Source organism: Danio rerio, chromosome 10 (genome assembly GCF_049306965.1).
Source record: "Danio rerio strain Tuebingen ecotype United States chromosome 10, GRCz12tu, whole genome shotgun sequence".
Lineage (NCBI taxonomy): Eukaryota > Metazoa > Chordata > Actinopteri > Cypriniformes > Danionidae > Danio > Danio rerio.
Window position 1 is genome coordinate 44,242,501 of NC_133185.1, and position 25,129 is coordinate 44,267,629.

Sequence of the window (25,129 nt, forward strand, 5' to 3'; positions counted from 1 at the left end):
GTGGAATGTTTGTAGAGATAATAACTAAAAGCATAACACATGACATATATGAAAAAGTCTAACTGTATATATGTTTTTATTTATGATCTGCAGGGGCGCTGGTAGGGGAGGAAGTTAGGACGATTCAAAGGGCCTACGGCGTTTAGGGGCCCCCAGAGATATTATTAGTCAAGTCAAAGTTTATTAACAAAGCGCTTTTTAAAAACAACAAGTGCTTACCAACGTGCTGTACACACATACGCCATCTTAAACAAAGGACAAATACAAAAGACACATGACTCTCATTTGATATTAAAAGCCAAAGAGCCTGATCTGACAGTCCGTGACAGCAAGGTTCTTGCCTTTACCACAATTCTAGCCAGCCGTGCCATCCTTTTAAAATGTGAACACACTTCCTCCCATGACAAGTGGATACAGGACATTTTTTACTGTATCAGACTTGAAAAGCTGAGATGCTCACTCTCTCGCTCACTAGATAACTTTTAAAAGACTTGGAATTCCTTTCTTGATTACATCAAGGCGTGCATATTACAGCTGGTGCTGGCAACCTGTAACATTTACCATCTGATCAAAAGGTTTTTTTTAATTCATTGTTATTATTTTAATTATAATAATTTTTTCTCATCTGTATCCAGTTATTCTGATGTCATGTTCTTATTTATTTAATTTTCTTAATTTGGTATTTATGTGGGGCGAAGCAGTGGTGCAGTAGGTAGTACTGTCGCCTCACAGCAAGAAGGTCGCTGGTTCGAACCTCGGCTCAGTTTCTGTGTGGAGTTTGCATGTTCTTCCTGCGTTCCTGTGGGTTTCCTCCGGGTGCTCCGGTTTCCCCCACAGTCCAAAGCAATGCGGCACAAGTGAATTGGGTAGGCTAAATTGTCCATAGTTTATGAGTGTGTATGGATGTTTCCCAGAGATGGGTTGCAGCTGGACGGGCATCTGCTGCGTAAAAAACGTGTGCTGGATAAGTTGGCGGATCATTCCACTGTGGCGACCCCAGATTAATAAAGGGACTAAGCTAGAAATAGAATTAATGAATTAATGAATGCCTATCATTATTACAAGAGTGTATTTAATATGTAGAACAAGAAAAAAAAGGAGTTTTGATACTCCAGGGAAGAATGTCTGAGTGCATAAATTATGCAGGTTTCAACTTTTTTGTGTCCTAGAATTTTAAAATGGTCCTCCTATATGAATTGTAAGTCACTGATATGGCCCCCCGCCAAATTTGAGCTTGAGACCCCTGATCTAAACATTTGCATACTATTCAATAGTATTACTAATATATATATATATATATATATATATATATAATATATATATAAACAGATTAAATATATTTATATATTTCTACACACATTTATCAAAATAAATATGCTGAATGATACAAGGGCTCAAAAGTCTGTGGATTTCTGCAGGCACAGATTCTGTGTGGGTCTACTGATAAGTGAAAATCTATCATGTTAACATGACCAAATTAAATAGGTATACATTTATATAATATGCTAATAATAGTTCAAATTAATGCACTTTATATGTTTTTGACAAAGTGTTGTGTTTTGAGGGGCCAATCTATAGTTGTGTTACAGCGCCCAACATTTGGTGCTACGCCCCTGCCTACAAACAACCCAGATCACTAAAGCAAACACATAGAAAAAACAGTTAGAAACCACCCAAAACACCAAACACTTACCTGAACTAAACATGCATACATAGCAGTGCCCTGTGACCCAGAACACCCAAAAACCTAACAGCAACAGACGCTTTTCACACTTCCAGGCTCCTCAGTAGCATAAGTCTGCATTGTAGGTAAGCTTAGGCCCCGTTTACACTAGTGCGTTTTAGTTTTAAAACGACGTTTTAGAATGAAAACGATCCGCGTCCACACTCGCGTTTTACCCAGCGTTTCTGAACTGCTCTCCGTCCACACCAAAACGCTGAAAACGCACATCACGTGACCACACACACACACTTTGGCAATCGCTGGAGCCCATCTACCCAGATGAGAGCTCTGCTAGTCGGACTTCTCATCAAGCATCTCCCGCTGGATCTAATCTCACTATATTAATTAAACGTGATATTTCATTTATCTTGTTGTCTTTATCTAACGACATATTCCCTGACTTTGGTCATTGGAATCTATTACTTGTTCTCAGGTAACGTGTTTTGGCTGAGCGCAAAGATAAGTTAATGATTAATGTAAGCACGTAGCCTACATTCTGTATATTGACTGATCGCTTGCCTTTATTTCCTATAATGTATAAACTTATTGTATGTTATACTTTTATAATGGCCATTATCGATTATTAAAACTGATATTCAGCAAAAGAGAGGCTGTGTTTCGTATTTTCACTGAAATTGAAAGGAGGTAGTTGTTATCGGCTCCGTTTTGTTATAAATATGCACAGTGAAGATGACGCTCATCTTATGCAGCACGACGCCTCAACATTTCTGCTGTCTAAGTTGCTAATATTAAAATGAAAATAGGCAGTTCCTTAAATCATGTTTACATTTTATTGTTGAGAAAGTGAAACAACGTAGCCAAGGTGATGTGAATGAAGTTATAAAGTACATGGTTCCCTGTGAAGATTGACGCGTGTCCTCGGTATGTTTTCCATATCAAACTGAGAAGAAGAGATGCAGCCTTGATCAAACTTGCGAAGTCTGAACTTACACGGAGAAGATTCAGGACTGAACTGTGTGTTAGGCTACTTAATATTGAGGAAAAGCCCCAATCAGAGAGGCGAATGTCTGCAGCCCCGTCTCCGTTTTCAGATGTCTCCGTCTTTCCCCATCCACACTGAGACGGAGCAGCAGCGTTTTAGAATGAAAACGGCCTCTCCAGCGTTTTCGAAACGCTCCGTTTTCGGCGCTCGAGAACTCCGGCGTAGTGTGAACGGATGGCGTAACCGTAGCAAAACTTATGCGTTTTCAAACTAAAACGCATTAGTGTAAACGGGGCCTTAGAGTGCAGTGTACAACAAATCATTTTTTTTTTTTATCTTATCTCCTCAAATAATAAAAGAAAAACTTCATGATGATGTTATAGGAATGTTCAGAAAATGGGGGAAAAAAACAATTGTGTGAGGCTGAAAACTGCAGCCAGAAAATAATGTCCAGTCCCATAGACGCTGCATTCGAAAACACCTCACACAATGCATAGCACTAGATAGTAAAGTTTGAGGACAAACTTTATGGTGGCTTGAGAAAGCCTTTTGGAAGCAGTTTATTTATCAAATTGGTATCAAATTGGCATCAAATTGGCTAAAAGAATGTTTAACATCCCTGCAGTCAACAATGTGACCACTGTAAAGGGTGAAGCAAGCCAGAAAAAAAGATTTAAAGTTGATCTGAGGTTTGTAATAGCATGATACTGCCATGAGTTAGCAGGATTCTAGCATGAAGTAACATGTTTCTAACACGAGTTAGCATGTTGTTAGCATGATAGCATTACAAAATAGCACACTATTAGCATGATTCTAGCAACATTGAGCATGTTGTTAGCATGATTCCAATGTGAATTAGCATGTTGTTAACATGTTTCTAGCATAAATTTGCATGTTGTTAGTATGAATTTGCATGAGATTAGCATGATTCTAGCATGGATTAGCATGTTGTTGGCATGATTCTGACATGAATTAGCATGGTAGCATGATTCTAACAAGAATTACCATGTTACTAGCATGATTCTAGCATGAATTAGCATGTTACTAGCAGGATTCTAACATGAGTTAGCATGTTACTGGCATGAATCAGTATGTTGTTAGCATGATTCTAGCATAAATTAGCATGTTACTAGTATAATTTTAGCATGAATTAGCATGTTTCTAGCATGAATTTAGCATGAATTAGCTTGTTACTAGCATGAATCAGCATGTTTTAGCATGACTCTAGCATGGATTAGCATGTTGTTAGCATGATTCTAGCATGAGTTAGCATGTTACTAGAATGAATTAGCATTTTGTTAGCATGATTTCAGCATGAATTTGCATGTTACTAGCATGATTCTAACATGAATCAGCTTGTTTCTAGCATTAATTAGCATGTTGTTAGCATGAACTTGCATGTGCTAGCATGTCACTAGCGTGTTGCTAGCATGTTTATAGCCAGATGAGCATGCCAGTAGGATGTTAACAATATTAGCATGTGTTAGAATAGCTAGTCAGTCTGTGGGACAGTTGCTAGGGTGCTGAAATCGGTTGCTATGGAGTGGCTAGTAAGTTTCAAAGTCATCAGCGATTGGCTGCAGGCTAGACTGAGTTGATGGAGGCCAGGCTCTAGTCTGTGTGACAGTCTGATGCAGAGTTATGAGCTCACAAAGATTGACTCAATGTTAAGTCAATGACAGTCTTTTACAATGGAAGTCTAGGGGACAGTTGCTAGGATGCTGAAATTGGTTGCTAGGGAGTGGTTAGGAATTTTAAAGGTCATCAGTGGTTGGCTGCTGGCTAGACTAAGTTGAATGAGGCCAGAATCTAGTCTGTGTGACAGTCTGATGCAGAGTTATGAGCTCACCAAGTCTGACCCAATGTTAAGTCAATGGGACTTTGGGGAACTTTCTGGGTCGTTTTTTGGAAAACCAAAAGTCGAATAAGTTAGAAAAGACATAGCAACCCGAGTCAGACCAGTTTGAAGGTCTGACAAAAGTTTGAAGAATGTAGATTGAAGGCTTAGGAGGAGATACACTTAAAAATAGTCTCAGAAGAAAAAAGAAGACGTTTATGTAGAGTACCAGAACAGCTTTCTCAAGCCACCATAATGAACCACTGAGATTCCGTATAGATTGACCATCCTCAGAACCTCTGGAATTCTTACACATGCAAATTCACACATGCAGATTTGCAGCATGTAGGTGTAAAACAAACACTTAGGGCATTCAAATGACTGCCAAAGGTCTCATGGTACACTCTGCTGTGTGTTTTCTCTGTGATGTAATCTCACATGCGCAATGATCTCACTCTCACATGCGTGTTTGGTTAGCAGGTTTGTAATCGTGTGCAGCACAGATCACTCGAGTGCCCCTTTCCTTCCTGTCTTAACCGAAGCTTTAAGGATGGCAACAGTCAAAGGCTTCTCGACCTGTTATCTGAAACTCAGCGGCCACACCTACTGCACCCACCCCCATCCCAGTCCTGCAGGAGCACACACAACTTCACCACACTTTCCCGCCTCAAACAGCTGCCTATAGAAGGGGGTGTAATGTTTTCATGGGGGAGGGGACCGGCGTGAAGGGAGGTGCTGAGATCTGGCCATGAAATCACAAAGGTCTGGACAGGCAGATAGCAGACATGAGGGCATGAAATGGTTTTCATGATGTTCGTCTGACCAGAGGTTTTTCAGTGAAAACCTTAAAAGCAGATGTTCTGGTTATAACGCTTTATGCACTGATGTCATGATTTTAAAGGTCCAGAAATCACATTATATTGTATGTGTTTAGAGCTAACTATTTACACATCAATGGAACCCCCAGGAACCACACCGCAATGCATTGCAAATGATTCAAAACACCTTAACAAATGAATGGCACCCTCCTCCCTCCCATTTTATGACAATGTTGGAAACTAGGAGCCATTGACATCCATTGTTGGCAAAAAAAAGAGATATTACAGACATTCATGGCTACCCATTTACAACATTATAAGGACGTCTTCTTTTGTGTTTAAAGAAAGACAAAATACAAGTTTGGAAAAAGTGGAGGGAGGGTAAAAGATTTTTGGTTGAACTACAACATTAAATCCAACCCAAAAGAAACACATAGCAATATCAACAAATCTAAATCCACACTGATCACTCTAGCATGTGAAACGGCAACATCCTAGAAATTGAATTCATAGAAAATTGTAATTTGCAGACAGAAACAGCCTGCCAATGCGAATCTGTAATTTGTAGAAACATATTCAAACTCTCATTTGCCGTTGGTAATCTGTAAAGTCTCTATTATAATTTTTATATGCAACAGTTGTGTCTCCGAGGCCCCATCTGTTTAATGTGAAATGTTTTTTGCTTAATTTTCTGTTTATTTAGCCCCCAAAAAAGTATGATTACAGTAAACTTGACTTAACTGTATTACAGAGTTTTTACGTTCATGTTAAATCAACTAAATCAACAATGCTAAATTCAACCTTAAATCAACCAATTCAATAATGGATACCCATTTACAACATTATTAGGACGTCTTCTTTTGTGTTTAAAAGAAATACAAAATACTAGTTTGGAACAAGTGGAGGGAGAGTAAAAGATTTTTGGGTGGACTACAACATTAAATCCAACCCAAAGAAACGCAGAGCAATATCAACAAACCAAAAACCACACAGATCACTCTAGCATGTGAAAAGGCAACATCCTAGAAATTGAATTAAAAAACTGATTCCAAAAATTAATTTGTAGACTGAAACGGCTAGCCAATGTAAAATTTGTTGACTGGTAAACACCTTCTAACGCCTATTTGTCTTTGGGAATTTTTATTTTACATTACATTTATTTTTTGTATATGTAACAGTTGTGTCTCAGGGGCCCTACAATTTTAATGCAGAATTGTTCTGTGCTAAATTTTCAGTTTAAAAGTGCGACTTCAATAAACCTGATTTGACTGGATTACAGAGCTATTGCTAAATCAACATTGCTAAATTTAACATTAAATCAACCAATTCATTAATGGCTACCCGTTTACAACATTGTTAGGACATCTTTTCTTGTGTTTGACAGAAAAAAAAATACAAGTGGAGGAAGGGTAAATGATGGCGAACTTGTCATTTTTGGGTGAACTATCCTATTAAATCCAACCCAAAAGAAACACATAGCAATATCAACAAAGCAGAAACCACACTGATCACTCTAGCATGTGAAACGGCAACATCCTAGAAATTGAATTCATAGAAAATTGTAATTTGCAGACAGAAACAGCCTGCCAATGCGAATCTGTAATTTGTAGAAACATATTCAAACTCTCATTTGCCGTTGGTAATCTGTAAAGTCTCTATTATAATTTTTTATATGCAACAGTTGTGTCTCCGAGGCCCCATCTGTTTAATGTGAAATGTTTTATGCTTAATTTTCTGTTTATTTAGCCACAAAAAAGTATGATTACAGTAAACTTGACTTAACTGTTTTACAGAGTTTTTACGTTCATATTAAATCAACTAAATCAACATTGCTAAATTCAACCTTAAATCAACCAATTCAATAATGGATTTTTGGGTGAACTACGACATTAAGTGAAGTTTTTAAACTAATTTCGAGAGGAGCACGTGATATAATTGACTGCAGCTGGCCACCTATCTACACTTATTAATTAGCCAATCAGATTCATCCAAACTCACTATAAGTAGCCTAGATATTACTCCCTTATCTTCGTTTTCCGAAGAAACCCCCCATCCACCCCCTTTCTCCTCCTTTTCTCCTTTACAAAAAAGGGGAGCTCTCGTGAACCATCTGATCTCATACTCCCCTCACATGCTCTATGAACCTGGCGGGAGCCCTAGGCTCAACTATTTCTGAGCTCAGGGTTCTCTCCCGGGACAGCATGCCAAACCTGCTTACAGTTGTCAAGCAATATCTAAGTGTGAACTCTTGAAATCCAACCCAAAGAAACGCAGAGCAATATCGACAAAAACCACACAGATCACTCTAGCATGTGAAAAGGCAACATCCTAGAAATTGAATTAAAAAACTGATTCCAAAAAATTAATTTGTAGACTGAAACAGCTAGCCAATGTAAAGTTTGTTGACTGGTAAACACATTCTAACGCCTATTATTAGGACGTCTTCTTTTGTGTTTAAAAGAAGGACAAAAACACAGGGAGAACATGCAAACTCCACACAGAAATGCTAACTGACCCAGTCAGGACTCAAACCACCGACCTTCTTGCTGTGAAGCTACAGTGCTAACCACTGAGCCACCATGTAAAGTTTCTATTGGCCCTGTGAAATTCTTACAGCCCTATTCACTTAATAGTTAACTTAAAAATCGTCTACTTCAGAATGGGTTTGACCCAGCACAATATGATCCAGTGACTTAAGTGCATGCTGATTGGATGAATGCATGCTTTTTGAAACCCCAGCACAGTATTTTAAAATGTTAAAAGGCATAAACGGTGTTGTGTCCTCTTCTTAGCTTAACTTGTTTGATGTCACTATTGATCAGCTTACATCAATATAAAGATTCAACTGAATGTTCAAATGCAACTAATCAAATGGCTCAAGCGGCTCCGAGTTAGTTTTTAGGGACTGACCCGGTGGTTCCTTTAACTACCCAATACAAAAGCCCCTCATTTGAACTTTAACAAATGAATAGCAATAGTGCAGAAACCATAAATCAACACCTTCTTTAAAATGTAAAGACTCAGAACACCCTGGAAAATCCTAGATCTGTACTTCTTATACTCAACAGAATTATATTCAGCCATAAGCCGGTCCAAGAACTCTGGGTCATACACACTATTATATGTTGTGTTTCATACATTCATTCATTTTCCTTTGGCTTAGTCCCTTTATTCATCAGAGGTCGCCACAGTGGAATGGACCGCCAACATATCCAGCATATGTTTTACACAGCGGATGCCCTTCCAGCCACATCCCAGTACTAGAAAACACCCATACACTTTCACAAACACACCCATACACTATGGCCAATTTAGTTCATTTAATTCACCTAAACCGCATGTCTTTGGACTGTGGGGGGAAACTGGAGAACCAGGAGGAAACCCACGCAAACACGAGGAGAACATGCAAACTGTATTGTGTTTTTTATCTTAACTAATTATTTGCAGGTTATTTAAAGGTGGTGCCTGGGTTAAAAGACACACATATCTCCCAGAGTATTATTATATACATGATGTGCATACTGTGCAGTGCTAACATGGGTTACAGCAAAACAGAACAGTGATTCATACTTAATGTAACAGTTTTAGTCCTATAATAAAAGGGAAATGATAATAATAATTAAAATGTACTTATTTGTGTACACCATTGCCCATCTAATTCTCAGTTTTTACATTAACAGTTGAAACGGGCATGGATTTTAACATTTTATGACAGATATTAGGGCTACAGGATATTGGAAAAATCTGTTTTTGCGATATTTTATTTTTTTTGCTATAAATTCTGTGACATACAAATGGATTGAATAGCTCTATTTGACCGTTTTCTGAGTTTACCAATATCCAGGTACATTAATTGAATAATCAAAATGCAAAAAATGATAAAATTCTTACTTTGCTTTGTCTCGTTTCTTGTCCAAATATCTAAAAATTATTTTAGGTCAAGTAAAAATTGTTTTGTAAAAAGTTGTTTTGGCCTTCAGAAGAAATTAGTCAAAATTAGGAGTTTTTTCTTTAAAAAAAACAAGCTCAATTATCTGCCAATGGGGTGAGTAAAATAATCTTATTTTCGCACTGAAATGTAGATATTTGGACTAGAAACCAGACAAAAATACTAAGTAAAAAAAACTTAGCTTTTTCCATAAATTATATAAATAATTAAATACAATAGGATATATGCAGAAGTATGCAGTGGGACTTTTAATTTTTAGTAACCTGGGTCGAACACTTCCAGGGTCCAGTGAACTGCATACCATTACAAAATCGGCCTGTTTTAGGTCTGTTTTCTTTAAAAATCAATGATCTTCACTGTCTGATTGATATCAGATATGAAGTGGGTCTCAAAATGCACAAGTAGCACTGCATTAAATTACATTTTTCCCTGCCGTGTCTTTAAAATTTGAAAATTTATTTTACTCCAGTATTTTCAATGGAATTTCTGTGCTAGCCTGTTGATCATGACGGGTACAGTATGTGCATGTAAACGGCTTTTCCTCTCGTTTTACACTTGAACAACTAAATGAATGCCAAAGTCTATTTCACTGATTATATTTTAATTACATTACAACATCGATGCTGTAAGTAGAACCGTATAAAATTGATAAAAATCACATTAACTGTTTATCGGAAGTTTATCGATATGAAAGAAACACAAAGAAATTAATCTTTGTTACATCTCCAAACATCATACATTTTTGTGTCCAAACTCTCTTGAAATGCTCATTCCAAGGCTTTAAAAACACATGCAAACGATAAACTTTCACTCTAATATTGATAGCAGTGACTCCACAAATTAGTCTCTGTAGCTCCTGTATGGTCAACTGTCCTGTATGTACTTTTAAAATGGACTTGTAATCTTCAGGCTGCTTACGCTGAGCTGTCTTTCCATTACAAAATCGCCAAGTTTAAGATCTGCTTTCTTTAAAAATAAGCAATTATCACTGTCTTATATATAAAATGGGTCTCAGACCGGACAAGAAGCACCGCATTAAACTCCATTTTCCCCTTCTTCTCGTTAAAATACATTTTATTTTACCTCAGTATTTTGAATAGAGTTTCTGCGCTAACCTGCTGATCCTCACAGAGTTTACATTCGAGTCTATCATCTATTTTATGCTTGAGCAACTAAACGAATGCTTAAGATTATTAAACTGATTGTATTTTAATTAAGATATGATGTTGATGCTGTAAAAGGAACCTTATAAGCTTTAAAATAGACACATTACCTTTCACCAGAATTTTACCGTTGGCTGCAAAACACTGTGCATATAACCCATTCAGACTCAACATTGCAGATCTTTGTGATGTGATTATGGGTTACATGCACATAGACTTTTAATTTTCAGCCAGGCAGCCCAAGGGCTTCTGATTAACTGTCTTTCCATTACAATACTGTCATGTTTAAGATCTGATTTCTTTAAAAATCTGCAATTTTCACTGCCTGTTGGTGATACGTTATGAAGTGGGTCTCAGATCAGACAAAAAGCACTGCATTAAATTAAATTTCCCCCCGCCATGCCTTTAAAATATGAGTTTATTTTACCCCAGTATTTTCAATAGATTTTGGTTGCTACTGACGGCGCTAGTGGTTACAATGGTCTTTCATCTCGTTTTAGGCTTGAACAACTAAATGAATGCTTAAGTCTATTTAACTGAATGTATTGTAATTACATCACAACATCAATGCTTTAAAAACAACATCACATTAAGCTTTCAACGGAAGTTTATCATCCGCTTGTTAAATGTGACATCACGCGAAACGGCTTCTATTTAACTGAATGGGGAGACTCATGAAATGGTAATAATAAACGTTTACAAAGCGATTTAAGGCTTTCGAAAATCACGATCGCAGTATATATGTCCATGCCTAATATCCGATGACCAGAAAGTGATTAATTTTTAATAAATTGTTAAAATGTTGGTATTTGTTATGCAGCAAGCCCAGAGATTGTTGTGTACAATATGATTTTATATAAAATTAACTTTAATGTGTGATAGGAATAAAACGTGATCATAAACGAATGATTTCTCCACTCAATTGAGTGGCGGCTTGGACCCGGAAACAGTATACATACGTCACAAACACGTCACCACTTAACAAGCGGACTGGCTTTAAAACTCTAGTTGTGCATAGAGCCAATGATCGATACTCGCATTGCAATATAAATACTGGAACGATATATTGTGCAGCCCTAACAGGTATATCAAAATTCCCCTTTATTTCGATTCCATTTTCCATATTATGAAATTAGGACTATTAATGCATTTTAAGTCATTATTGTATATAAAAATTCTGTTCTTGGTGTTTTCAGCCCTATTTTGTAGCTGCTTTGTGGTATTTCTAGTTTCTAATAGTGGGCAGTGAATCTTTTTTTTACATAACATGGTAGCCTATATTTTTCTTTTTTTTTTTTTCTACAATCATGTTCACATCAACAGCAAAAACAAAACACCTAAAGAAAAGAAACAAATCCACAGGGGCTGTGTATAGATTCATGCAGCAGGATTTTGTGCTGTGGATTTTGTTATGTGCCACACAAGTGAAATGTTTCTGTGCACAGTCGCCATTTTCTCCTGCAAACCTTTGCATGCACGCGGGGGCTTTAAAAGCACAACATCTCCGAGGTCCATTTCAAATCCAGCTCCCAAAATAACCCACACACACACATCTGGAATCCATGAAAAAAAAAGGAAAAACCTACGGTTGCGCAACGCTTGTGATCTAATCGCACCTAAATCAAAGATGAGGATCTGACTTTGAATTTCCTAACATTTTATAATCGACATCAGAATGAAGATAACCTCCCTCTGATAGCTCGAAGTCATTGCAAAAACAAATAATATTCAACTGTTTGGCATGCAAAAACCTCCACACGGGTGTCTTGCTATGATTTGAAAATGTGCTGTGGGTCTCCGCAGGCCAATCACCGGGAGCAGGAGGCGGAGAAACGGATTATACAGTCGTACTATGGAAAAGAGTTACCTTATGAATATTTAATTAACTTCACTCTGATTCGTTGAAAGGCAGTCGTTGGCAAGGGGGACGCTAGTCTGCTATCCAATAAGCGAATCCTACTAGCAATATGGCATGGCTTATGAATATTAATGACAGAATGTGACTGGACGGACGCGAAAAACGTCATCATGATCTAATTAATATGCATGAGGCGAGACTTCACCATAGTGCGAATCGCGAACTCGCTGTCACAGGCCTGTGATGAATTGAATAGGGAAGAAGAAGGAGGAGGAGGAGAATCCAATCCGGTTTGAGCAGGTTTTTGTTTCGGACGAGCGTTAACGTCTTCCTATACTGTGATCAAACCTACTGTGTGAGTCTTTACCGAGCTCAACACAGTGTCGACTGTTTTTTCAGCGTTAAAACCGTGCGTTTTGCGTTTTTTTGCGCGTTGAGAAGACCTACAGCCATGCCTAAAAGGAGCAAAGTAAGTAGCGCATTGGTTTCTTAATTTCTCCAGGCACCATCTTTAATAAAATATGTGGTGTTAAAAAGACTAAAAGGAATTAAACAAATAGTGCACAGATACATGCATGCAAACACGCGCATTTTAAAATTAATTTGCAATGGTATGCGCGCGATTTGGTGTTTGCAGAGTTCTGCGTTTTAATAAACGCGTGTTTTGATTTGAGAGCGCGCGACTGAGATTTTTTCCCCTTTAACATAACGTTTTAATGCATACGCGGATGTGTGATATAATTAGTGCATAATTAAATATTCCACATTTGTCGTGTTTTTGTTTACAAATAGACCCATCTATCGACATGCATCAGACAAAGGGGGTGTAGCAATCTTAGTTTTCGTTTATGTGCATCTTACAGTCTTTAAAACTAGAGGTTGTTGCGCGCTGGGCTGCGAATCAAATTGTTGCATTCAATGTGTAATTATTTATTTATTACATGCTCTATTTTACTTATCATTCTGAAAATGTTCATATATGTGTCTTTGTGAAGGCTCGGGGTTTTTTTTTAGTGTCATGGCTGCCCTTGCGCGCAACCCCGATGATTTAAACTCACTGTGGCTTTTCAATACATGGCGACAGACGGTGCGATATTTTATCCTGCAGCTCATAGTCATGCATGAGGGATTTAATTCGTGCATTGGGGCTTTAGTGCACGATTGGGTCTCGATACATTTGGTCGTGCAAACGTCGGATTATGCAATGGCGGTGTTCTTGCACAGTGTTTGGTGTTTCCTATTCTTCTGGTATATTCTGTGGTGTTTTTTTTTCCTCGCGGCTGTGCACGTCGGGATGTTGTGTTTGAAAGTGAATGGCGGGAATGTCATGGAGCGAGGTCGGTGGGGCGAGAGCAAATCTCCATTAATCAGCGTTGAATGAGTCGGTGTGCATGAAGGGGGCGGTGCGCGCAGCACTGCAATAAAAACGAGCGGAGCGAGCGAACAGAAGCAGGACATAAACAATGAGGAATTTCCTAAAGTACTTGTGGGATGTGTTTTTAAAAAGAAAGTATAACACACAACATACATTTAATTATATCTGAACGAACAGCTCGTATGATTAGATTCTTTTTAACACGCTGCATTTTCAGGGGTTGTTCAATACTAAGAGGAGCTGTTCATATGAGCCGATTCCTCTGAATGAATGCAGAGTGGAGATCTGTTCGCGAGCGATTGACTCATATGAGTCGGTTCGTTTCATAGTGAATCAAAACACTCGCGACTTGTACAGGTTTTAAAGAAAAAACTTTTCTGTGGATGTATTTTCATAATTATTCATATTATTAACTTCTACAGAGCACTTTATAAAACTATTTTATTTCGAAACCACAAGTTATTAACTTACTTGACTGAAAGTGAATCAAGTCTATCTGTTTTGTAACGTTAAAGACTCGCTATACATATGTATAGTTATTTATGCAAACTGTGGATACTATTAATTATTATTTTATTAAATGTAAGTACTTAATTAGATTTGGAACCACGTGTTTGCTTGTTATGATAACTAATCGCCTTATTTATAGTTAATTAAAGTTTATAATCACTAGTTGCAACATTTTTGTTTGTTTGTTTGTTTAATGCAATTGAAATAATCTGATTTAACTTAAAATGCATTTTCCAATAAATTAATAAGCATCCTTATAGTACTAACTGGTGTTATAAATATACAGTTATGTTATAACACTTAATTTTTTCTGCCCACAGGCGAACAATGACGCTGAAGTCTCTGAGGTAAGCAGATTTCACTATTTATAGTGTAGAAAAAAGTTTTAGAAATAAAAATATATATCAAACTGAATCAAAACATTTTAACTCCCTTATTGACTTACAGCCTAAAAGAAGGTCAGAGAGGTTGGTAAACGTGAGTATACTTTTTAAATGTATATAATTCACATATATTCAACAGCTATAGGAAGTATTCCCAGTTGTTTACATATTAATTGATGTGTTATTACTCTCTTCGTTTTCAGAAACCTGCACCCCCAAAGGCAGAGCCCAAGCCAAAGGTAAGAACTTGTTTAAAATAAAACTATAAAAGATGCATTTGATGAATGCACAGACTATAATTGAGCAAAATAACTGTACATTACAGAAGGCCCCTGCCAAACCTAAGAAAACAAAGGAACCCAAGGAGCCCAAGGAGGAGGAGAAGAAAGAGGAGGTGCCCGCAGAAAACGGAGAAACAAAAGCTGACGATGATGTAAGGGAGTTAACTTTGACGTAAATATTTCCCTAAATTAAATTTAAGGCTAACAATGATGCTTTCTTTCAGGCATCGGCAACAGAAGACGGCGACAAGAAAGAAGACGGGGAATAACTCTGCTGAGGTCTCATCTTTTACCAGCACTCCCTGTACCTCTTTTCTTGTACAATTCAGGGGAATATTTTTATCTACTATTTTCTAAAGGCAGGTTTTTTAGTAGTTTGATTGTAGAGACACATTTTTTATGGAAGAAAAAGAAACATTTTGAAAGTGACGTCATCATATCCAGCATTTTTACATTGGGCAGAAAACAAAAACTACCATCATCGTAAATGTTGACAGGCGTATTTTTTTTCCCCCTCCTCTCCATTCTTGCTTTCAAAGCAAGGTTTCGAGGTAGAGGGGTAGGTTTTTTGGGCATGTCGTTTACACAGACAGCTGGACATCTTATCAAGCTTGTCCGAATGACTAACATTCCATTGGCTCTATGAGGGATTTTGGTTTTTATTTTGGTTTTCCCCCCATTTTTTTTTTTTTTTTTTTTGTGTGTGTGTAACCTGTAATGTGTGTTTGGGGAGGGGCGGAGGGAGGGGGTGGGCAAATAACTCTTTGTTTATTGTTTATAAGGCGAAAGATTACTTGTAGAACGTTTGTAAGCTGTGTTTCATATGTTAACTGCAGTTCTCCATAATCATTTCTGCTAAATAAACATATTCTCTAGTTCTGGAGTTCATGTCAGGCCTGTGCTTCGTGTGTATTGATTTTGTCTCTTCTGTGATAGTACCGCAATAAATTTGTAAAACTGCTGTGAAAAAAAAAATCTAATAAAAGACGGTTTTGTGGGCTTTGAGTCCAGTTTGTGTTATGGTACCGATAACAGACGTGGGATGAATTTCTGCATACTCTTAATATCCAAAACGCATTATTAAAAAGGTTAATTGGAGATGAATGATGGTGAGTCTTTACTTGTAAGATCTCTTTAGTTGTAAAGCGTTCTGACCAGCAGTAGCAATATTTTTGTGGGACTTAGATATCGAGTATAAATGTACAGTTTCTTTTGATTATTGTTTATAGATGTATCTCTGTGTGTTATGGTTCGATAAAACAAACCAATAAAATCAGTTGTGATACCCTGTTCTCCTTTTGATTTCAAGTTACATTCATTATTGTCAGTTTAGTTGTATTTGTTTTAAAATATTTATGCTTGATTATATCCAAACATATGCAGTTAGCAATATGTCTGAATATGCCTGTATCGTGGTTATAAAGGGTTATTATAGTTTTATACATTTTTCTGAATTAAATTAAATACACATTTGCAAAATATACAAAAACTGATTTTATTAAGCCCCAATGCCAACTTTTTTTAACTTACCTTTTATTAAAAACGTATATATAGAGAGAGAGAGAGTTCAGATGGAAAAACCTCAAAATGCCATCTGAAATTTTCTGTCATTTTTCTTAGACCTCTTTATGTGTAGTTATTTCACTTTAAAGACCATGAAAAAGACTTTTTTCTTTGCTATAAAAGTGATAAATGCTCATTTTAGAGGAACATTTCAGATTGCATTTAAAGGTTTTTGCATCTGAACTATTCGTATATATTTAATCTATAGCCCCAATGCTTATAAATTATTAGTAAGTATTAATGAATCTTACAGTACTGTTTTAAAGATACTAAAACTACCCCAATTTTACCATGGTACATGTTTATAAACACAAGCATAGACATTTTAAATAATTATGTTGGTATGTAACTTAATTTTTTTCATTTTCTCGGTATCTATAGTAACTTTTAAAAGTGACAATATTAATTAAATTGTGTACAAATAATAAAATATACACACATTTTTATACAGTGCTCAGCATGTATGAGTACACCCCCCACAAATCTCTCATTTAAATTAATATTTTCTAAAAGAAGCTTTACAATATTATATTTGTGCATATACATTAGATTAGTCAGTACTGAAGCCAAATCTAGAGCTAATCTAACAAAATAACTTATAATAATGGTTAAAAATTAGTAGCCCGAATTTATATGTTGGGGAAAAATATTTAATACAACTTTTTTAAAAATAGCAAAAATCAAGAGAAACAAAAATATTTACAATTTTGTGGAAATGTTGTAGTTTGTAATTCTTTTTTGCAATATTTAGCAAAAATTTCTAATGATGTTTGGGGATTAAAATATAATTTCTATAAATATATCTATTTAATAAATCTGTTTTGTTCAAATGCACTAATATATAATATCCATATTAACTGAGAAATGGATAAAAAAGATTATTTTTAAAAATGGGGTGTACTCAATTATGCTGAGCACTGTATAAATTTCATTAAACCCCAATGCTAACTCTAAAACTTTTATACAAACTAATAAATGTTACAAGAATGCTACAAAATTGTTCATATTAATTAACAAATATTAATGAAATAATGAGTATTGATGATACTAAAACAACCCCAATATTACTATGGTACATTGTTAGAAACATAAACAGACATTTTAAATAAGAATTTTGGTCTGTAACTTTAATTTTTAATTATTATAAGAGTACTGGATACAAATTTCATTTTCAAAATGAGGTGTACATATGTATGCTGAGCACTGTATACATTTTATTAACTCCAATTGCTAACTCTGTTTTTTAAACTAAAACTTTTTAAACTAATAAATGTTACAAGAATGCTACAAAATTGCAAATATTAATTAATGAATATTAATGAACCCTGCAGTAGTGTCTTGAAGATACAGAAACAACCCCAATATTACCACGGTACATGTTTAGAAACATAAATGTAGACATTTTAAATAATAATTTTGGTGTGTAACTTAAATGGTTTACCTTTCTTGGTATCTATAGTTTTTTAAATTTTAAGTCTTTTAAAATAAACAGTATTTATTTATTTATATATATATATATATATATATATATATATATATATATATATATATATATATATATATATATATATATATATATATATATATATATATATATATAATTTATTAAGTGCTAATGTTTCTAGAAGCTTTGGATTTGAATTTAACCTAATATTGGATTGAACTTAATTTGTGTGGATTTATATTTGCAATAATTTTAAAGCTATGATGACTAGACTTAATAGGGAACAGAAACATTATGATGGCTGATTAAAAATATCTTGAAGAAGAAACAAAATTATTTCATATTTGGGATGACATGAGACCAATAAACTGATGACAATAACAATTCTTGGGTGAACGAACCCTTTAAATACAATAGCAACAACACTCAAACAATATTTTTTTGCTGCTTGTTCAAAACACTTAATTAAAATGAGCCGAATCAACACAGTTCTTGAGCTTTTTTAAGGACAACTTAATTGTTTTATGTTCAATGCACTTAAATGTGTAGAAACAATTAAGTTACCTTAATTTGTGTAGGCCCGCAATGGTCTCAAACTTAATTCCTGGAGGGCCACAGCTCTGCATATTTTATCTCCAACCACCTCCAACTCACACGTCTCTAGTAAAAAAAAGTGTTGCATGCAGAACTGTTGCAAACAATTTGTGTTGAATTTAAACAAACAAATTAAGTTTAATAATGTTCAACTTAATTTCTTTGTTTAAATTCAGCCCAAATAAATTGTTTACAACCTCTTAACATAAAAATTTTTAGTACATCCAAGGAATCATTTTTGAATATTTTTTTCAGTGATCAAAATGTGAAGAGCTGTGGCCCTCCAGGTATCGGGTTTGAGACATGGTGTAGGGACAACATGAAGGAATTGTGTGAAACCCAGCATTTTTACAGTGAACTTTGACATCCATTCCAGTGAAGTCTTACACTACCCATTTGATGATAAACATGATTATGTACAAAAGCAAAATCATACATAACTTCCCCATTATTAGTCAAAAGCCTCTTTGTACTGAATGTGCGTATTGTAATGATCAAATCAGATGTGAGACAGATGGATCTGAGTCACAAACAGCACCTGTTGACACAAGACGTGACATCAACAGTCGCTCTGTTCCCATAAGAAAACAGAGAAACGGCCTAATAAGATGAACGGATAAGCAGTTGCCCACCATATGTGATCTCCAGCCAAACTTCTCTTTGACAGTGATGACCTAGAAAGTGTTTGCCATAAGGCTTTCTCTTTATATTCTCCAACACAGATCAGCTTCAGGCGAGGGAGTGTCTGAAATTTGTGTTTGGAGCCACATTCCTGCTATTTTTAATGTGGGTTTGTAAAGCTAATGCTGCTGACAGGATTCCCACATGAGCTTTTGTTTAAAAGATTACAAAACAAACCCATCTGACCCCTAAAATTACATAAAATATAAGGAAATGGTGGAACTTGTCTGTCCTTGAGGACTCAGTGTGTTTTTGTCTAAAGCATTTAGAACTGGAAGAGAATTAAAAGCGGATATTTACTTGCTTATGAACTTTTCACGAAACAAAACACAGTAATTAATTCAAAGTGGCTTATGATGATGACTCTTTGGCCAGTACTCGACGTAATCTCTTTATTTTCTGATTTTGAATGGACATTAATTCTTCAGATGACTAAATAAGCCTTCAATTAGCTCAAATAACAAAGTTTAATCTTCGTGTGAGGCATTTTGACCAGTGGAAATGACCTTTTGTTTGGTGCTTTGGTCGGATTTATTTACTGAGCTTTACGTCACGCGACATTTACGCAAGCTCCGCACAGTTTCGTTGGTTTATAATGTAGCAAAACACGCAGAAGTAACTCTTATATATCGTTGTATTATTAAATCAATTTACGAGCAACATTAATATAAAACAAGTTTCAGAATTATAAATCTGAAGCTTACGCGTGGACGCTTTTATTCGCTATAGAAAGTGCTGAAGTGAAATCTTACGGTTGTTTTTTGGATGAGAGGTCAAATCCACTGCTGAGCTCCGTAGATTAGCGAATTGGGCAACTTTAGTTAGTTATGTTTGCATAATAGTTTGCAAGAGGCTGTTTCTGAGCGCAGTTTCTCACGAGCTGCTGCTGTAATGCTTGTTAGTAGTGTTGACTGTGATGATCAGTGATGCGCTGCGTGCACGCGCTCTACAGACGCAGCGTCAACACCTGGTCTGCTGTTGGAGCCGCGTTCAATGTTCAGCACCAGCGACTGGAACATTTGCAGAAAAATGTGGTGAGACTGTTATATAATACTTTATAAAGAGGCTTTTATAATGTGTGATAATGAGTACTTGCAAGTACAGCCATTTTGTCTTAACAAAATGTTATTATGGATTTAAATCGTTAAAAGCTATATATATATATATATATATATATATATATATATATATATATATATATATATATATATATATATATATATATAGTGTTCAGCATGAACGAGGACACCCCTCACAGATCTCTTTTAATTAATATTTTACAATAATATATTTGTGCATATACATTAGATAAATCAGTACCTAAGCCAAAACTGGAACTGAAAAAAACTCAAATAAGTACAGCCAAATTCAGAAGTTAGAAGAAAATATTAAATAAAATCAAGAGAAACATAAAAAAGATCAGGTACATTTTTTTTTTGTTTTGTTTATATTTTATCTGTAAATTGTTTGAATTTAAATGTATTATCTTTCTATTTGTAAATGTGTTCGGTGGCCAAACTCTTATTTTAATGGATATAAGTGTTTAATAAATCTGTTTTATTTAAATGCACCAAAACATATTGGTCGGGCCGGACAGAATGTGTGAAATTTGTTTTGCTATTTCTGCTGATTTATGTTGAATTATTTTAGGAGTATCATAACTAAAATCTTAATATACACTCTCCGAAAAATTGATCGTCACTGGGGCTTTACCTTTTTATGTAACCTTAAGACAAAAAAAAAACTAATTTGTACCATTGACCTTTAGGACATGATTTGTACCATGGGAAACCAAAATGTACCTTTGTTTTTTAAAACATGCAGATACAATATTGTACCTTCATCAAAACTAGAAATGTGATCCATAAAGGTACCACTACAGTGACAAGACACTTTGTACCTTAACTGTGTCAAATGTGTTCCTTCAAGAACTATTTAACCATTTTGCTATAACCAAAATCTGTCGATTTATTTTCAGTAAATATAAAACAAACACATTTTTAAACAATGTTTTTTAAAAAAGTTTATTTTTGTGTGAATGCACCTTTTCCATTTACAATAAAGAATATAAACCAAAACAATACAATAAAGACAATAAAGAACATAAATCAAAAGATCTATTTGCTAAACATTTCACAACTCTTTTCACAAGAATGTTACAGAAACACATTCTCCCATGTACAATATAAAACATTTTTTGTCCAATTTTCACACAACACCTTTGTAATCACTTAAAAAGTTCATTTAATTGACTTAATTTTCAAATATAATTATCACAATGCAAAAGTATTGTAATGAGATATGCACAGTGTTTGATTAGTTTTACAATAGTAAAATGTCTGCATGAACACTTTCCATATGCAGGACTGTTGCCAGCTCGCGTGCGTATAGTGGAAAGCAAACGTCAAAAGGTGCGGATATCCATACTGAAAATGTATTCATTTATTTTATTTATTAAAAAGTGTATTAAAAACATCTTAAATGTTTAGTTTTACAATACCTATAGTTTTGTTTTACCAGTTGGTTTGTTTTAAAGAACTTAAATAATGTTTATGAGTGTCTTTAAACATGCTTTTAAATGATGATTCATGTTTTAATATGGGAATTATTCACAAAATCACTTCCAGTAATATTTATTTTCATAGATATTGTAATAAAGGAGTTGTCCAACACTTTTGTACCTTTTTTTTTTGAGAACAATTTTGCACCTTCACTTCAATTGTACCATAAAACGCACAGAACACTATCATAATAGGACTTTTCTGTACCATATAGGGTACAACTTTTACAAATTTACAACCTGTTTCTTAAGGAACATTATTTGTACCACCATGTTCCTTAGTTTCTGAGTGTATGATACCTTAATATATCTAAACCTCTTTAAAATTTATTAAATGTTTACAATGCAAATTAATCTAAATCCAATTATTTGGTAAACAAAGCAAGTCTCTCATATAACATATCTATAAAAAGGGCACCCGCTGTGTAAAACATGTGCTGGATAAGTTGGCAGTTCATTCCGCTGTGGCGACCTGTGATTAATAAAGTGACTGAGCCAAAAAGAAAATTAGTGATTGAATATTACTTAAATTAATTTAAAAAATGAATAAATATACATTTTCACACATTTACACTAATGAATAGACTCAATGATCAGCTGAAAATCTGTGGATTTCTGCGAACACAGATACAGTGTTGGCTATATACACTGAGAAATGACTAGAAATATTCAGATTTAAAAGGAGGTGTGCTCTTAATGCCGAGCACTGTATATTGTTTACGCACATCATACTTATAGCATATTAAATGCATTATGAAACTGAAATTGCAGTCTTTTCTTCCCTAAAGAGCTCTCCGTCAGGGTTACAGAAGTAAAAACTACATTAAAGATAATAATATTAATAATATTAGAAATGTAATATAGAAAAATCTGCGGTAATACTTTATTTTGATGGTCCATTTGAGTAGTAGACTGTCTGCTTAATATCTGTTGATACTGCTCCATCAACAGACATTTAACTGACTATAAGAAACTTTGCAAGTACATGTCAACTTACACTAACCCCAACCTAACAGTCTACTTATAATCTAATGAGAATTAGTTGGCATGTAACTTAAATTCAACAAATGGACCATCCAAATAAAGTGTGACCAAACCTGCTGTTTGTATTTGGTTGTATATGATTTTACTTAACCCGTCTGTTCCCATTGAGTTAACTTTTTTTTTTTTTACAGTAGTGTTAACTGATTGCTATAGAGACATTTGTGTGAAAAAGCTACATTACCCATGATGCAGCAGACAAAACACCTTCAGAGTCTCAGAGTCATATTAAGGAACAAACAGCTAAATAGATCTTTTGCTCTGCCCACTTCAATGGAGCACCACAAATTTAATTAATTTTATAAATGAATCATTTAGAAAAACAAAACAAAGGTTTTACTCATATTTGTAAAATAAACCTATTATCTTTATTATTGACTATATAAGACTATTGGATGTATTTAACCACCAGCTAAAAGGTGCTTAACTTTAAAATGTAACTATAAAATCTGATTGCACTTAGGGCTGCCCCCGACTAAAGATATTCGTAGTCGACTAACATTCCTGCATTTTAGCGATTAATCAAATAATCGTTCATTTATGATATTAATATAATAACTTGCGTATATACTAGGAATATAGTTCAAGTTGAAGTTTAACACTTCCACGTGACAGAAAATGCTAAAGCATGATATTAGCGCATTCAAAACAAAAATTAAGCGCTTAAAACGGAATAGTAAAGCGTTTAAATACAGTGCTTACACACAAAAATCAGTGACCAGAACGTTATAGGCTAATTATGACATAAAAACAGCAATCAGACTGCCTGTGCATTTTAATAATTTATTATCAAAAATACAAACTGTAACAGTTACATGTCAAACAAACAAACAAAAAAAAAAAAAAAGTTTTTAATAAAATAAACTAAAATTCGTTTTTTAAAATAAATCAAATAAACTTATTAGCAACTTAGGCCTAGTACAAAACGAGGCAAAAAAATAAATAAATAAATAAATAAATACTGTAGCAAAAACGCAGTTTGGTATAAAATACAGTGGAAAATTTAAATTTATATAATTTTTATGTTGTTCAAAAGGAAAATTAACAAAAATGAACAACTTAATAAATGCACATCGCACAACACCAAAACTTAGAATAAAAAAAGAAGGCAGCAAACAAATTAACAGCCTAATTATGATTGAATTGTTTAAAACAACTATATTTACGACAAAATGTGGAACAAATAATTTAAAGAACACTAATACAAATCAAAAATATTAGAGCAAAGCCACAAACTGCCTTTAAGACGACGGATGAGTCTTGACCTGAAACAACAAATTAAAAACATCAGACTAATTTTTCTAACAGAATAAAAAACAACTTCTGCATTATATAAAAATGAAAAAATAAAAATAATATGTATTTATTTATTTGTATAGCCTACCCGATATAAAAATAAAATACCCGTTTTTTTATATATATATATATAGCCTAACGGATAGCAAACAGAAACACTACAAAAAGGAAATTAAGCATTCTTACCTAAGCTTTCAATTCGATTTTATTTTTTTCATATTATGTGAGAGGAACACCAGCTTGTCCACATTGCTGGGAAGAAGGGAGCTTCTCGACGTGTTCACAATGAAGCCGGCCTTTGAAAAGATGCGCTCTGATGGAGTGGATGTGGAAGGGATACAGTGGAGGCGTTTAGGCGTTAGGCGTTGATCTCTCGTTGCTGATGTCATACACTGACTGCGCAGCCCTTGATTGCGTAATTTCACGTGATTTTTTTTTTTTGCAACTAACCGACTAATGAAAATGTATTCGACCAAGCCCTCTTCATATCGACTAAAGTTTAGTCGACTATTTGGGGGCAGCCCTAATTGCACTCATGACAAATTTGGATTAATTTTTAGATTTATTATTAATGACAGTCTTATCTGACTTACTAAACCAACTTCCTATACTAAACTGACTTACCAAACAAACTGACCTGTTTTCCTAGGGTCTGTTTGGCGTGTCGGAGCTCAGCGCTCCTGCCGGTTTTCAGGTGGCTCAACATCAGGCGCTACGAGAAGCAGAGTTTCTGGTCCACAGAGTGTGTTCTCATCCTCCCGGCGCCGGCACTGTGGACACTTTCGACCAGCTCTCTGACAGCTTATGCAGAGTAGCAGACCTGGTAACCTTTATTTAGTTGCTGCATAATGGAATGGAATTTCTGCACCTAAAAAATGACTTTTGTTGCTTGTTTAAAGATGAGTTGATTTAAAATGAGTTGAACCAACACATTTCTTAAAGGGCCATGAAACCCCCTCGTTTCAGCAGGGTGTTTTCACACCTCTACTTTGGAAAAAGTCAGAAAAGTGGGCGTGTCCAGCTTTGTTTAGGGGGGAGTGTCGGAGGAAGAAAAGAGGTATGGTGTGGGAGTGTCTATTTGGGCGCGCTGACTTTCAGAGTCAAAACACA

The 25,129-nt window shown here is 35.1% G+C and overlaps 3 protein-coding genes across 8 annotated transcripts in view; 2 read left to right on the forward strand and 1 right to left on the reverse strand.

Moving 5' to 3' along the window:
• The window catches only part of igsf5a (immunoglobulin superfamily, member 5a), a 61,222-nt gene extending 42,715 nt beyond the window's left edge, over nt 1–18,507 (reverse strand). For all 4 annotated transcript variants that reach the window (XM_684617.11, XM_073915131.1, XM_073915130.1 and 1 more), the window contains exon 1: nt 18,412–18,507. The gene's annotated coding sequence lies outside the window, so the exon portion shown is untranslated. The remainder of the gene's footprint in view (nt 1–18,411) is intronic.
• hmgn1b (high mobility group nucleosome binding domain 1b) lies at nt 12,521–16,130 on the forward strand. The gene is made up of 6 exons (NM_001386720.1): nt 12,521–12,760; nt 14,497–14,523; nt 14,624–14,653; nt 14,763–14,798; nt 14,885–14,992; nt 15,065–16,130. Exons 1-6 carry the CDS (start codon nt 12,743–12,745, stop codon nt 15,107–15,109), a joined length of 264 nt encoding a protein of 87 aa, NP_001373649.1. The 5' UTR covers nt 12,521–12,742; the 3' UTR covers nt 15,110–16,130.
• Nucleotides 18,508–19,864: 1,357 nt separating the features above from the next.
• Nucleotides 19,865–25,129, forward strand: part of mipepb (mitochondrial intermediate peptidase b) — a 31,828-nt gene continuing 26,563 nt past the window's right edge. For all 3 annotated transcript variants that reach the window (XR_012386523.1, XM_680404.8, XM_021479450.2), the window contains exons 1-2: nt 19,865–20,156; nt 24,669–24,842. Coding sequence is in view for 2 of the 3 variants with exons in the window: in XM_680404.8 (XP_685496.2) it covers nt 20,049–20,156; nt 24,669–24,842 (282 nt within the window). In the remaining variant the exon portion in view is untranslated. The remainder of the gene's footprint in view (nt 20,157–24,668; nt 24,843–25,129) is intronic.